The 15,429-nt window shown below is 56.8% G+C and overlaps 1 protein-coding gene across 1 annotated transcript; it reads right to left on the minus strand.

Annotated features, from left to right (window-relative positions):
- Positions 1–431: 431 nt before the first annotated feature.
- Positions 432–14,430, minus strand: NAA40 (N-alpha-acetyltransferase 40, NatD catalytic subunit). The gene is made up of 8 exons (XM_043973506.1): positions 14,333–14,430; positions 7,848–7,943; positions 6,875–6,927; positions 4,786–4,881; positions 4,545–4,703; positions 3,796–3,879; positions 3,527–3,604; positions 432–2,980 (listed from the first exon to the last, which is right to left on the minus strand). Exons 1-8 carry the CDS (start codon positions 14,336–14,338, stop codon positions 2,839–2,841), a joined length of 714 nt encoding a protein of 237 aa, XP_043829441.1. The 5' UTR covers positions 14,339–14,430; the 3' UTR covers positions 432–2,838.
- Between the last annotated feature and the right edge of the window lie 999 nt (positions 14,431–15,429).

Consider the following 15,429-nt stretch of genomic DNA (forward strand, 5'->3'; position numbering starts at 1 on the left):
AAATGGCAAGGCACTTCAGTATCTTTGCCAAGAAAACCCCAAATGAGGTCACAAACCTAGTGTCCACAGACCTTTCTTCCTGTCATCCTATGCTGCTCTGGGCTGAAAAAATGTCTATGACCTTTTGTTGGTTTCTGAGCTCAGAATTCTGCTTGGTGTTTTCTGTGCTCGTTTGGTAGGAGAGGTTTTGGGAGAAGTCTGGCAGTTCGGACTTTTCACTTGGCCATCTTGATTCTGCCCAAGAACAGATCACATCAGAGCTGAGGACTGAGTGGCTGTTAAGTCCACAGCCCTCAGTAGGCTGCCCCTGCAGATCTTCATTATGCTTTCCAGGGCACCATGCTGACCAAAATTTTGCAGAACTCCACCCTCAAATAGACAGCCCCTTCACCTACTCCCATCCCATTCTGCCAGAAAGTCATACTAGCAACTGAACAAAGTGTCTTTTATTTGTAACATACAAATAAAACCAATGCAAAAGGTTTGCTTTTTTTTCCCTTTGATTCCAGTGAGAAAAGAATTTGCTAAGGAAAAAAATATATATATATAAAGAGTAGCGGTCTGTCTTCAAATTTTCCTCTAAAAAAACAGAAAGGGTTAAAAAAGAATCACACTCATCTGAGCACATACTCACTCCCACACACGCATGTACACAGACACACCAACAGAAGTGACCCAGCATGGGCACAGGATGAATACAACTTATCTTTAACAGAAATACTTCGACATACCCCCCCAAACAATGATGCCGTCCAAACAGAGGGCTACGATTCTGAAAAACTAAACTTAGTAGAAGTTGAGGCAAGACACTGATGTGAGAGAGGGCCAAGGGGATCTCAAAACAGGAAAACCAAACCAAGGAATGACTTGCTAGTCCTTAGATTCTACTCCTGTCGGTTCAATCAACAGAAGAGTGCTGGGATAAAGATGGGGGTGACTTCAGTGTCATCCCCCTGCAAATAAGTCTGGCAAGCTGGGTGTGGTTATTAGGGAGAGGTCAAGAAGTCAGTAAAAAAGACACACACAGTGAATGAACTCAGGTTACTTGGGATTTTGTTGGGGATTCTTTTGGAATTCTGGGGGTATAAACAGTCAGAAATCCATGATCAGAGACCCCAAGTCTTTTGGTTCGCATCCCTGGAGAGAAGGAAACTTCTTCAAAAGGTACTTCATTTACTCCCAGGGTGAGGGAGCCCAAATCCGCCCCTTTCAATGACCCAGAAAATCCACCGTGGCGGGAGCTTCCCCCAGAAACACCCGGGGTGGAGGAGTGGGGATTTCATCCAGTGTAAGAGCTGCAAAGGCGTCTTCAAAAGAAAACAAACCAAATCTTGGCTTTTTCCGAGGGAAAGCAGGGTGTGAGCTGAAGCGGGGAGTGTAAGCCCAGTGCTCGGGGTCCCTGGTCTCCGGCAGCTCACAGGCTGGTGTTTTGTAGGACGGCACAGTGTGCCCAGAGGAGAAGGGGGAGGGGCTTGCAAGAGAGAGTCTAAGAACATGCAGGCACAGTTGCCTCCTGAGTTGGGGCTTTGCAGGTGTGAGGAGAATCTGTGCTCAGGGCCAAGCACAGACCTGCTATAAGAACCTTCACAGAGGTTAAAACTTTGAAGACGCTCCCTAAAGGGGCTTCCCAGGAGCAGGGAGGGAGGGCAGCATCTGAAAAGCCCCTCCCTCCTCTGCCCCCTGTCCCAAGCCCTCCACAGGGCCCTTCTGTCTTCCCTGTTTCAGCATCCTAGGAAGGACAGAGTAGATTCTTGCCAGAGAGATGGATCAGTTCTGGCTGGCTGGGAGCAGGTCAGAGGGCATCCCTGAAAGAAACTGAGTGAGGCCAGGCTCGAGCCTCGCTGCCCCTCAAGTCCACTGACAGCTGGTGGAGTCTGTACAGGGTGAGCAGCACTATTGCCTCACTGAGGCAGAGGTGGGAGAGGCCCCAGGGGGCTAGAAGCAGGGTCTGCTGCTACTGGGCTGGGGAAGGAAGAATCAGCACCGAAGTCCAGAGGAAATGGCACTGGACATACAAAGAGGAATGGGGCCTCTTTCCAGGGGAAGCCTTGGGGCTCCCTGATGTAGCTTCCCCAGGAGCGGGCAGCAGCAGTTTGGGGAAGGGCTCAGAGCAGGAGAAGCACAAGCCAAGGTAGCATTGCTGATGGACCTTCTTAAAGCAGGGGCCCAGAGCTCTCCCCAGGTAGGCGGCTCCTCCCTGGCCCAATGGAGAGAAGAAGGGTCCCAGGGACCCCAGGGTCAACTTTCCTCTGAAGATCGGCAAACAGCCACCTTCCAAAAGAGCCGGCCTCGCCCCCCCCCTTTCTTGCCACAGAAGGTCTTCCCTCTGGAAGACGGTCCTTTATGAGGGAAGGCTGAGCCTCAAACCTAATGCCAACGTTTTCTCCCATACCCCTTGGGGCTGGACACGCACCCCACTTCTCCTTTCTCCTCTGAGGGGGGGAACCCAGCAGTGTCCAGCTGCTGTGCTACAAGCAATGGGGGGGGGTTACTCTGGGGGGGCTGGGGTTCTGGCTAAGTAGAGAAAGGGACGAGAGACACTTCCAAAGATGTGGCTTGGAAACAAGCCCCAATGGGCCATGAGAAATGGGATGGTTCTTCCACAGTCCCGCCCTGCTCCCCTCTGCTGTGGGGAGGGCAGACGAGGGCCAAAGGAGGGGGCGGTGCCTGGAGTTGCTCCCCCAACAGCAAGGGCCTGGGCTTCTGGGGGTACATGCTGGCAGCCCCCAGAGCCCCGGAGGCCCCGAGAGGTGAGAGGCAGCTGACAATGTGTGGAGTGATGGGAAAGGGGAAGGGGCCAGGCCAGGGGGAGAGGTGGCTCTGGGGCCTGGTGCAGCCTCAGTGGCAACAACCACCACAGTGCCCACCTGAGTGGGCATGCTGGCTGTCCCCGAACTTCGTCCTCCGGCTGAGGATCTCATAGGAGCAGTCATCGCCGCAGCAGCCGGACATGCTGGGAGAGGTGTCGTCAATCTCAAACCTGTAGGGTGGGGGGTGCCTCCGTAAGGCAGGGGTGCCTCCTGTGAGGCCCAACCAGCTCTTCATGCCTGGCTAAGCCTGCTCTGGGTGATCTTGTGGGGGTCCCACAACCACCCAAGAGGCAGGAGCTACAGGCACCCTTTATTCACACAAGAGAAAGCCAGGGCCCCGCAGCCCCATGGGATTCCCTCCCTCCAAGCTCAAGGGGCCTCAAGGAGAGAAAAAGCAGAGGAAAGAGGTGAGGGCCTGAGTCACATGGAACTAAGCACTGGCTACCCTGCCCAAGTCCTCAGCACTGAAACAGGAGGGACAAGAAAGGGCAAAGCAGCCTGGGGTGGGAAGGGGCCTCCTGTGGCCCCTGAGCTGGGCACTAGCTCGGGGGGATCCTTTGCCTCCACAGCATCCTGCAGGACAGCAGGTGCTGGGTCCCCTAACCCTGGGTACAATGCCAACGTGCTGGAGAGGTCACCACTCAGAGTGCCCTCTGCGGAGAGGTGGCAACGAAGCCAGAGTGGTGCCCCCTCGGATCCAGGGCCCCATGACTTACTGCAATGCCTCTCTGAAAAACTGGTAGGCCCCATGGTTGTGCTTGAACACTGTTAGCATGACCTTCTTCATCTGGGTGCTGTGGGGAAGGAGGGGGGGATGTGCTTGAGCTCCCCAGCCCGAAGCGCCCAGGGTGGCCCACCCCCAAACAACCAAGGACAGGAAGGCTCCTTGGGGAAGGCTGGGGCTATCTGGGGGCTTGTGTCAAACAAAATAGCTCCAAATGTAAAACCCCCTCCTCCCTCAGAGGGGCTGCCCCCCCCTCCATACCTGTTGGCCACGAGCTGCAGGATCTGGATCAGAAATTTCCCCAGACCTTTCCTCCGCACTTTGCTCTCCAACTGGACCTCGTAGCTGGAGGAACAGGGGGTCACAGTGAGCTGAGCTGCCCCCCAGGAAGAGTTCCTCTGAGAGGCACTCAAGGAGGAGGCAGGACCAGACCAATCCATGTACACAGGCAGAGGAGATGAGGAGTGGCGAAGGGAGGAGATGGTGGTGAGGGACAGAAGGGGAGAGGGAGACACATTCACAGCTAGGCCTGGCACCCTGTACACCACAGACCCCATGGAGGCTGCGAGGTGGCCCAAGGGGTAGAGTCTTAGACTTCAGGTCAGAAAGACATGAGTTCAAATGCTGCCTCAGACACGTTCCTACAGTGTGACCCTGGGTGGGTCCCTTAACTTGTTGAGGATAAACCAAGATTCCCAACAACCAAACTATGGCTCTCAACCCCATACAGAGTCACATAACTGACTGTGGGGGGCAACAGTCAAAGGTCATGTATACCTACTCTGTAAACCTATATACCCCGGGAAGAGGTTTAAGAAGCCCAGCCTTAGAGCGCTAGACAAAGGCCAGCTCCAGCCAAGGTGATGAATGCCCCGAGGGGGAGGGGAGGGGGAGGCAGCTCGGGAGCCCCAGGTCTGCTCCTCAAGGACATGGATCCCCCCCAGCAACCGTCAAGCCCCTCCCTGTCAGGACCTCCCCTGGCTCCCCCCACCCCGGGGCTCAGCTCGCACCAGTACAGGACTTCGTCCCCACACTCCACATCGAAGCGGAAGTGTGAGAAGGCCACTGGGACGGCGCTCTCCTCCCAAGCAATGAGGTACCAGGCCCGGTCGTCCGTCATCTCTTCCCTTTTCTCTCGGTCCTTCCAGCCCCATTCACTCTGTTCATACCTGGGGAATGGGAGGAAGATGAGGGCGTGCAGAGCGGGTGGGGCAGCAGGGGGCGCTGTCCAGGCCTTTGGGGGCCACTTACAAGGTCTGCATGTTGGTCTTGGTGAGATCAAAGGCCCAGTCCACGGTAGCCTGCTCCAGCCCCGACACTCGCTTACACTCGATGGAGACGTTCAATCTGTGGGGGGAGACAGTCCCAGCTCACCCTGCTGAGGCCTCACCCCAGGCCCCGTCTCCTTTCTCCCCTTGACCTTCTCTATACTAACTTGCTCCCTTACTGAGCGAAGTGTTTTATCACTTATTCCCACTTTTCACATGAAGAAACTAAGGCAGGTCCCCCTGCTACAAGTGGCAAAGTTAGCAATGAACCTGGTGCCCGGCCACCTCCCCTCAAGCCTTTCCTGGGGGTCTGCCTGCCGCCAGGCTCTCCCCTGGTCTGCCCTCTATGCAGCCACCAAAGGGATCACGTCACTGTCCCTACTCAATAACCTTCAGGAGCTCCCTATGGCCCCAGTCTTCTCCCGTCCAGTGACCCGGGCCCCCGCCCTGGACTCCAGACCTCTCTGACTCCCCAGGTCTCCATCTCACTGCCCTCCCCCAAGGTCACTCCCTGCCTGCCCCAGCCAGAGCGCACTAGTGCCCAGCGTCTGCCCCATCAGAGACTGGCAGCTCCTTTCTTTGTCTCCTCGGCCTTAGCTCAGGGCCTGGCACACAGGAGGCGCTAAACATCAGCTGCAAGACTGATGATGGCCCCTCTGCAGGAGATGGAGAGCCGGGTCCTCTGCACTCATGTGTGTCTCTCAGGGTGGTTGGATGGGCAGTGGGGTAGGGCTGTGCACAGAGTGCTGGGCCTGGTGTCAGGAAGACCTGAATTCAAATCCAGCCTAAGTGACCCTGGGTAAGCCACTTAACCTCTATTTCTTCATTTGTCAAATGGGGATAACTGCGCCTGCCTCCTAGGGCTGTGTGCCTGGCACACAGCTGGTGCTAAATAAATGCTCAGTCCCTTCCCCCCCACTCTCAACAGTGTTGCTATTACTGTGTAAATTGTCCTGGTTCTGCTCACTTCACTTGCATCCCAGTCTTCCCAGCTTTCCCATGGCATTTCCCCATCACACGTTCTGAAACTTCCTTTCAGTGGGATGTGCCTGAGATGCCTCCTCTCTTACAAAAGGCGGGGGGGGGGGGGGGGGGGGGGGGGGAAAGAACACTACAGGGAGAGCAGGGGTGGATGGGAACCCACTTTGCTCTTGTTAAGATGAGTCACTGACCCAGGGGTGTTCATGGCCCATCTGGCCCTGCTTCTGACTTGTCCAGGGCTGGCTCTTTGGTCAGGTATCAGTCCAGTCCAGTCTGTCATGAACACATGAGGCTGCAGATGTTCTGGGTGCCCATTGGGAGGGGCTGCCAGGCTCAGGCCACATGGGTATGGTGCCTCCCAAAGGGCCTGTGGCTACTGTGATTCAGAAGCTCTAAGAGGATGTTCGGGGCTGGCTAAAAACTTCCTGGGGACTAAACGTGAGCCTGGAGAAGAGTGAAAGGCAGATCCAGGCCCATCTGCCTCAGGCACTGCCCGAGCCAGGAAAAGCAACCAGCTTTACCTTAGGAGGCTGCCTTTGGGGAGCGCTGGGCGTGGAGCCCACTGGCCTCACAGGGGCCGCACACTGATGTAGCCTATGCTCTGGCCAGACCCCCGGCGAGTAGCCCACAAGTGACCGGGCCGCCCTCCCCAGCCCACATTCTGCTGTGGGGGAGAAAGAAAAGGAAAGCCCTTACCTACAGGCTCCCAAAGCAAGTTGAGAATATTGGGGAAGCAGGGAAATGGAGGCAAAGCCACAGTCTCTAAAGAATTGGGAGCCTCTTTCTTTTCTTTTTGTTTTGTTTTTGCAGGGCATTGAGAGTTAAGTGACTTGCCCAGGGTCACACAGCTGGTTAAGTGTCAAGTGTCTGAGGCTGGATTTGAACTCGGGTCCTCCCAAATCCAAGGCCAGTGCTTTATCCACTGCACCACCTAGCTGCCCAGGAGCCTCTTTCTAAGGCAAAAGGTCAGTGCTTAAACAATGCTTACTGACCAACCACCTGAGCAGCTCCTGAGGCCAGCATAGGTCCAGGGGAAGGAGGCATGATTCTGAAGACCCTAAGGAGAGCGAGCAAAGGCCACTGGGACTCACCCGTTCCGGTCGTATTTCTTGAACACAGGGAAGGCCTCTAAGGGGTCTTCGAGCTGAAGAGGAAAAAGGGAAGTGGAAGTATTAGCATGAACACCAGCAGAGGCTGAGATACCGTTTCAGGACAGCCAGTCTGGGGCACTGAGGGCTGCCCACCCCAGAGCGCCTTCGACTGATCCATCTTTCTTCCTCTGTCCTACACGGACGCCCAGGAGACTTCTGACCATGTGAGTTAACAACAGACAGATTCGTGCCTGAAGGACCCTCCACTCTGCCTCTCTCCCCACCCCTGGCCCAGTACATGGCCCAGCCAAGGAGCAATTGAGCACAGGGGGCCGAGGGTGGGGAAGGGGCAACAGCTGCAGGTGGTTGGGGGCATCTTCTCCAGCAGAGACAGAGAACGTGGCTCCCAGCTCTGCCCACATGGCCAACATACTCAAGTCAACACCACACAAGGCAGATTGCTCAGGGGCTCCTCCTGCCTATCGACTAATGAGACCAGGAGCTGAGGGGAGCCTTTGAGGCTCTAGAGTCATTTACAGATAAGGAAACTGAGGCTGGGCAGGGCTGGGGCCAGGCTGCCCTCTCCAGCCCCAGCTCCTATCTCTCGCCCTTCCCACACACTACCCTCCAGCAGAGCAGATGAGCCTTCCCAGACATGCCACCCTCCTCTCCGGGCATGGACGGAGTAGCTGCCCATGCCTGGCACACTCCTCCCTCTGACCCCAGTCTGGGGTCTGAGCTCTGTAACCTTAGCATGCAGGTCCACATTTTGTGTGCCCATCATGTGTGCTGACTGCAAACCCCTCCCAGGTCAAGGAGCCAGCCTTGGCTCAACTCCCCATTTCCCCAGCTTTTAGCCCAAGTGAGCCTGGGTGGCCACGCCATCCTCCTGGACAGTGGCTGAGGAGGGTGGCTGATGACTGACTGGTGCTTCCCCTGCGGGGAGAGGGCAGGAAGGAGGAACCAAGCTCACCTTGTTGGCGGCTTCCACTTTGGCACAGACAGCGTCCATGGCAGCCCGCTCCTCCAGCCTCTTCTGTTTCTTCTCTTTGGCCTTACTGGACTTTCTCTGCAAAGATGAGAGAAGGTTCTTCTCTGTCCGAAGCCCAGGGGCCACCTCAGAAGGTCACAGGTCTAGAGGTCCCTGGCACTTGAAAGCATTCCTTTCAACTCAGAGCTAGGGAGGGCAGAGCTCAGTCCAGGGGAGCCTGGGGGCAAAGCTGGGCCCCAGATGAGGGACCCATCACCCTCCTAGGAAGGCCCATTCCATACATGTGACAGAGAAGTGAGGAGTCCCCTTAGGGCTGAGCCAAGTGGCCCAGAGACACTCATGAGCCCACCGGGACGAGAGGGAAAAACTCTCTCACACAGCTCTCAAGAGCACGTTATTGCCAATCCGCAGCATTTGCACACTGAACCTCCCTGACTTCAAGCACTTGTGGTTTTCTCAGTAACTCCCTTTTCACTTCTGCGCTGACAGCCATGTATGTGTGCAGCAGAGAAAAAAGCGAGAGGCGCGCCAAGGCGCACAAGTGTGCGGGGCAGCTGGCATCCCGCTGGGCCCTATGCTGGTCTCGTCTACCCTCCTGCTGTCAAGAGCTCCCTGGGCCTTCGCTGCATTTTTCACAGCTTGTCTTCAAAACCCAAGTTTTGTGTTGCAATCGTGCCCCTGAGCAGAGGGCAAGGCCTTTGGGCGACAGGCTTAGTGAGAAAACAAAGGTGTCAGAGAGATGTCAGGCAGCATGTCTGTGGCTGCATCAGCTGGGGTTTGGGGCTAACAACTTGATGATTCCTTGTGTCTGCAAAAAGGTGGAAAGCGCCAGTGAGAAAAAAGGCCCTGCAAGTTCCGAATTCTACTCTGTGCCCGCATTCTGAGGACTGCTCAGCAAAGTGCACGGGATCAGGGGTTGTGTGGCTATAACAAGCTGGATGGAGCAGTGCATTCTCAGCAGCCCCAGGAGAAAGCTCATGGGGCTTGTGGTCTCTGAGAGGTGCGACATGGCAGCACTCCATTTGGGCTCGAGGTTTTCTAGGGACATTAGCCCGCACAAGCTGAGGACAGACTGTCCAGGCAATAACCCCGTCGGTACCATGGAGGAATGTCAGCGTTCTTAAGCGGACCACAGTCCCTCCTCAGTAAGCTGGCTTCCCCACATCTCCAGGGTCTGAGTGTCTGTCTTGATGTGCATGGGATGGGCACTGCTTTTGTAGGAGGGGGACGGCCGCCCTCATCTGGAATCTGGAGTCAGAGCTCAGCTTTGCTCTCCAAGCTCGCCTGGATGAAGCTCTTGGCCCTCTCTAGTTCGGAGGAGAAAGGATTATGTTCCAGTCCCATAACAATTTACCAATCCCTGCCCTCCTGAGACAGTCAGGCAGTACAAGTATTACTGTGCCCATTTCAGAGATGAGAAAACTGAGGCTCATCCCAAGCCACACAGCTCATTGTTCAAACTAGGGGCAGCTCTGCTTTGGACCACACTCTGGGGAATCCCAGATATGGAATCTTGCACCAACTCCCAGAAGTCCAACTTGTGTGCTACCCAATGACCCTACCCAGGCTGTGGCTGACTGAGAACACATGAGCCAGAGATTCTCTCTGGAGGTAGATGGGCAAAGTGGGAAATAGGCCCTCCCAGCAACCCAGGATGTAGCAGAGGCTTCCTGAACACCAACCACGTCCAAGTAGAAGTGGGCAGCCTGGGGAGTACAGCAACACCTAAAAGAAGCGGGGCTTGGCGGGGGAGGGGGGCGGTTTGAACAGTGTTGTTCTCACCCACCCCTCCCTGTATGACAAGCAGATCCCCAACCCTGAGCGGTCACCGCCCCTCCTCCTGTGGGCAGAGCCAGGAGGCCCCGAGACTACCCAGTGCTGGGGAAAGGTGGCTCCGATCTAGCACAAGGCCTGGTGCGGGACAAGGGGCTCCCAGAAGCCCGCCCAGCAGCAGGGGCAGACAAAAGGAGCCAGGGAACACCGCTTGGCTCTTCACCGGGGCTAGTCCCGTTCTGATGCTAGACAGGCCCTGCCATCTGGGCTGGGGAAGCTCACCCTGAAGGCCAGGATGGGTGTCAAGAGAGGGGCTACCGAGGCACCTTCCTAAGTGCCCTTTACAAGGCACTTTGCTCCCAACAGTCGGAGGCAGATGGTGCCCACTAATGCGGGGTAGCATTTGACAGATTCAGAATCTGAGAGGCACTGGGGGGAAATGGCTGGTCTGGATTCCCATGCTTCCAAAGCAGAAGGAGCTGGCCGCCAGGGGTCAGCCTGCACCGAGCCGCCCCTGGGCTCCGAGCACGTGGCTCGGCCCTCTCTTTGCAGCGGCGGCCTTGTGATAGCTCAGCCAATGGGAAAAGCACAAGGAGGATCCCACACTGATAAGTGACCTGGGTCACAAGAAAGCTGTGGGTCCCTTTTGGGCCATCACACCTGTGACAAAGCCAAGAGTTGTCACCTTCCCTGCTCAGGGAAAAGCTCTGAGGAGGGAGCCATGGGTGACCCAGGCACTGCTGAGCACAGACCCCAGCTGCCATGCTCAGGATGCTGACTGCTGACAGCAGCTAGCCGCTCCCCTGAGGGCTGGGACCCAGGAAGAAAGACAGAAACAAGCATCTATTAGGTGCCCACCGTGCCTGGCACCCTTACAAATATTATCTCATTCAATCTTCACAACTCTGGGAGGCAGGTACTATGATCACGCCCATTTTACAACTAAAGAAGCTGAGGCAGACAGAGGTGAAGTGACTTGCCCAGGGTCACACAACTAGTGCATATCTAAGGGCAGATGGAAACTCAGGCCTTCCTGACTCCAGGCCCAGAGTTCTATCTACTGAGCCACCCAGCTACATTGGCATTCAATAGTTTAGACACCATCAATTCCAGGAACCTCTTCCTATGAGGATACCCACTGACCAACAAATACCTGCCTACCTACTGTGTACTAAGAAAAGAGTAATGGGCCCTGAAGCACAAGGCCAAAGTCTTGCAAGCTCAAAGTTATTGGTCCCCTCTGGACCTCAGTTTCCTCTTCTATAAAAGGGCATTAAGATCAGCTGGGACCTAAGGTCCTCTCCATCCCTGTTAGCCTATAGTACCTCCATGAAGGCAGGGGCCTGATGGAATCCCTTTCAAATGTGGGCTTGCAGGGACAGAACCGATCCCAACCCCTGGGCTGAGCTATACTGACCTCGCACTAGAAATATCAGTTTCAGGAGATGTGACCTGATCATGAGTGTGCCTACAGGATCATGTTATGGTGGGATGAAAATCATGGTGGCCAAGTCTGACACCAAGCAGAAGGGAAGAGGGAGGAAGGGGAGAAGAGGAGAGAAACAGGAGGCGAAGGGAGAAGGGGGATGGAGAGAGGAGCAAGGATGGGACAGGAAGAGAAGGGAGGAAACAAAGAGGGGGAGAGGAAGAGAGGGGAGAATGGAGGTGGGAAGAGGTGACAGTCAGGCCCGAGTCCCTAGGGCTGAGACAGGCTGGAGGCAAAGGTGGAACCTCTCCCTTGGGGTGAGAAGGCAATGCCCGGGGTGGGGGGCGCAGAGTCTTCTACTTTAACTTGGTATAAATACATCCCAAACAAGATCAAGGTGCCAACGGGGCAATGCCAGCCTCAGGCCCGGAATGGAGTGGGGGCTCCTGCACCTGGGGAGGCCGCTGACCTTTGACTCAGGCCCCTTGGGAGGCAGGAGCCTCCTGCACACTTGCCTCATTGGGTTTCCAGGCCCATGAACGACTGCAGGGAGTCAGAGCACGGGGCACAGCGAGATTTATGGGCCCACTCCCGGAGTCGGGCCAGGAGCTAAATGCGCCTTCTGGGGCCTGTATTTAACTAGCCCTTCAGTGCTTGGATGAACAGGTCCAGGGAGGGGCTTCTGCTGCCCAGGCCAAAGACAAGAGGAGCATCCCCTGCAATGGGGGCAGGCCTGAAGCAGGGCCGTCCCGGCACTTCCAATGGGCTTGACTCTGTGGCACTGAGCCAAGCTGTCTACCCAGGAGGGTGCCAGACCCACCCTGTCCTGGCAAAGTGCTAAAGGGCCTGCCCAGAACAGCAGTACTCGGTGGGATATTCCGAGTGGCCTGGCACCCACAACCAGGAGGGGAGTCATCCTAGGGAGTTTGGACGCTGTCGCTAGGCACGGGCTGAAAAGCAAAATGAATCTAGTCTGTCTCCAAGCATTTAGTAAGCACCTGCTATATGCCAGGAATGGGCTGAGGGCTGGAATACAAGGAAAGGCAAAGTCGTTCCCTGCTCTTGGGGACTTTCTGTCCGAACACATAACTTGGGGGCCCGCAAAGTGGGATCTGAGCTAATGCCAAGACAAGGAGGCAGGGAGGGAGAGCATTTTGGCCACGGCAGCCAGCCAGGACAAAGGATTGGTGGGTGAGTGGCCAGGCAGAGGCTGGGAGCTGTGGGCCGCTGCAGCAGGAATCAGGGAGGGTGCCCCCAGAAGTGTTTCTATTGGAAATAGAAGGGGGAAGGGGCAGCTCTGCAGGGACTGAGCAGCGGCTGAGCCGGGCAGGCCTGCATTCAGGCATCTGAGGGGAGTGTGGACGGGCCTGAGAAGACATGGGGCCGCATGCCCCCTCACCCTGATTTCCCCAGCAGCTATTGCCATGGAGGAGGGTTTGGCCACTGATGTGCTGTGCTGGGTGAATGAAGACCGAAAGATGTCCAAGAGGCAGCCGGGGCCGTGGGGCTGGTGCCCACAAAGTGACTAGGGCCGGATGGAGCCATCTGGGGATCCAGAGCATAGAGTTGATCATGGCAGGGGCAGAGCCGGGAGGTGGCTAGCCAGGGAGTGTAGAGAAGAAGGAGAAGAGGCCACCACTAGGCCTTCTGAGAAAGCTGCAGTCCTCTACCTGGAGTCAGGCAAGACTTGGGTTCAAATCCCAACTCTGACATTTACTAGCTACATGACTGTGGGTAAGTCACTTGGGCGGCAGTTTTCTCAACTATAAAGTGGGGATAACACTCCCCACATAACCCAGAGATGTTTCGAGCACAGAACTTCAACCTTAAAGAACAACCAAAATGTGAGTTCCTGTTAAAAACCTGGAGTGCTCAATGCCGAGCTCCCCTCCCCCCCAGGCCTGGGGGGGGGGGCATCAGGACGTGGGGTCCACACCCACTATGATATCCACAGTGGGGGTGCGTGGGCAGGCTCTGGCACTTCTCAGACCTCAGCTTCCTCCTCTGTAAACTGGGGCTGTATATAATGCTAACTGGGGGCAGTGAAGATTCAGCTTAGGGACGGGAAACACAAAAGGTGTGGCTGAGTGTCCTAAAAGTTTCTAGGGGCCGCCCCTGATTCTGGGCATGGGCAGGGGGCGTTGCATTCCCAGGGAGGGTTAAGCCATAAGGAAGTCTCATCCCAGGTGTCCAGTGAAGTCTGCTACCTGCTCTATCTGCTCCCCACCAAATGCCCCCTTAGGGGTCTGGCTCCTGCTCCCCCAGGGGGCACCCATGGGGGGCTGGCTAGAACTGGAGAGACGGAGGCCTCTGCGCTTCCCTCTGGTCGCCAGAGACCCTGACCCAGAGGAGGAAGAAGCAACAGGGCACCCCAACACACCAGCTGCCCTTGTTTCTGGGGGCCGGCCCATGTAGGGTCCCCAAGCTTGCTCAGGCTCTGAAGCGTTTGTCCATGCAAAGGTCCATGGGAGCCAGCATTTCAGGGGGGGAAACTAAGCTCAAAAGAGAGGGGGGCAGAGGATATGAAAGGCCCCCAGGTGACCTGCCCCTCATGGGGCCTCAGTTTCCCCTCATGGACAAGCAGTCCCTCTCCTGAGTCCAGAGATCTTTGGGAGGGGTCTTGCCAGGCAGCTCTCCTGAGGCAAACAGAGGCAGGGAGCGTGAGAAGACCCCAGGAACTGGGGGGTTGGGGTCCGACCCCCCTCATTTTACAGAGAGGGAAACTGAGGCCCGAGGGTTTTGCTCAAGATCACACTAAAGGGTAGGGTCCGGGATTCAAACCCGGGCCCCTCTCTCCCTCCTGGGGTTTTCACAGGGTCACAGACCCAGGGAGGGGAGGTCTCCCCCCCCCCCCCCCGCCACGGAGGTGAAGGTCACAAAAGACCCTGGCGCCCTCGCGAGAAGAGCGGGCCGCGCGGGGGGGGGGGGAGGCCCCGTTTACAGGTGGGGAAACTGAGGCCCCGGGCTGTTCAGTGATTCACCCAAGGTCAGGTTGCGAGTGTCCCAGGCTGGGCTCGAACCCGGGGCCGGGGCTCCAGGAGCACATGGTAACTGGGGGGAGGTTGCCCCGAGCATATGGAGGATTGGGGGGGAAGAAAACGAGACAAGGAGCTCGCGGCGGGGGGCGCCCCAGGGGATGACGGGAAGCGGGGGGAAGTAGGGGTCACGTGGGGCCGGAGGGGTCGGGGGTCACGTGAGGGGGGGTCCCGGGAACAATGGGGGAGGGGTCCCTGGGGAGGGGGGGGGGGGTTGGCCCGGCCTCACTCACCCCCATGGTGGCGGCGACCCCGGCTCCGGCTCCTCCTTCGCACACCCGCCGGCGGAAAGGAGGCGGCGGCGGCGGCAACGGTGGGGGCACCAAGCGGCGGCGGCGGCGCAGAGCGCGCATGCGCCGCACCGGCCCCCTCCCGCGCGCCCTCCTTGGTCCGCGCCGGCGCAGAACGGCCTCGAGAGGGACGGGCGGGGGGTAGGTGAACGTTGGTGGGAGACACCGAGGAGCGGGCGGAGGAGGAGGTGGCGGCGGCACGCCCGTGACGTCACGCGCCCTGCCCCACCTCCGGCCCCCTCCCGCCCTCCCGCCTGCGTCTATCGCCATGGTAACCGCGGCTCCTGACCCAGCCCCGGGACCTGGCCCAGCCCGCTTCTAAACGGCCTCAGCGTCCCCTTCTGTAAGATCGCTTACCTAGGTCCGAGGCCGGCCGGGCCCTTCCCCTTGGCGAGAATCTTCCGCGATTAGATTTAGAAGAATGTAAGAAATCTTTTTTTTGTGTGAGTTTGTAAAATGAGTATAATGCATAACCTATATCAGATTGCTGGCTGGCTTCGGGAGGGGGGAAGGAAGGAAGGGGGGGTGAATTTGGAACTCAAAAAAATATCTTTACGTGTAATTGAAAAAACTTTTTAAAATAAAAAATTTTTTGAAAGTTTGTAAAGCGCACAAAATCCATGGCTGAGGGCAGGTATCCTAGAGCCAGTGGCAAGGCTTCAATCAAGGTGCCTGCTGGGGGTGGGGGCTGGGGGCGCCAGGAGTCCAAAAAGGCTCCGAAAAGTGAGCTGGGAGTATAAGAACATCCGGGAAACAGGAGCAGAGCCAGGGGAACCGATGCCGAGGGAAGTCAGCAAAACCGAGAGGACGCTGTACACTGTAACCTCAGTGACAGGCAGGAAAAAGCTGCTTTCCTTGGTTGTACATATTTGGTACAAAGTAGTGAGGGTGGGGAATCATTGGGAGGTAACAGATTAATAGCATCGGAGGACGTTTAAAAAGAAGTAAGGTGGGGGCAGCTACGTGGCTCAGTGGTAGAGCACTGGCCCTGGAGTCAGGAGGACCTGAGTTCAAATCCGGTGTCAGACACTTGACACTTA

The sequence above is a fragment of the Dromiciops gliroides genome, chromosome 6 (genome assembly GCF_019393635.1).
Source record: "Dromiciops gliroides isolate mDroGli1 chromosome 6, mDroGli1.pri, whole genome shotgun sequence".
NCBI lineage: Eukaryota > Metazoa > Chordata > Mammalia > Microbiotheria > Microbiotheriidae > Dromiciops > Dromiciops gliroides.

Excerpts from the sequence above, each read along its gene's own strand:
- NAA40 (XM_043973506.1), bottom strand. Across the intron at positions 3,605-3,795 it reads CTGCAGCTCGTGGCCAACAG|CACCCAGATGAAGAAGGTCA; the intron begins GTATGGAGGGGG and ends CCTTCCCCACAG. Across the intron at positions 2,981-3,526 it reads TTTTTCAGAGAGGCATTGCA|GTTTGAGATTGACGACACCT; the intron begins GTAAGTCATGGG and ends CCCACCCTACAG.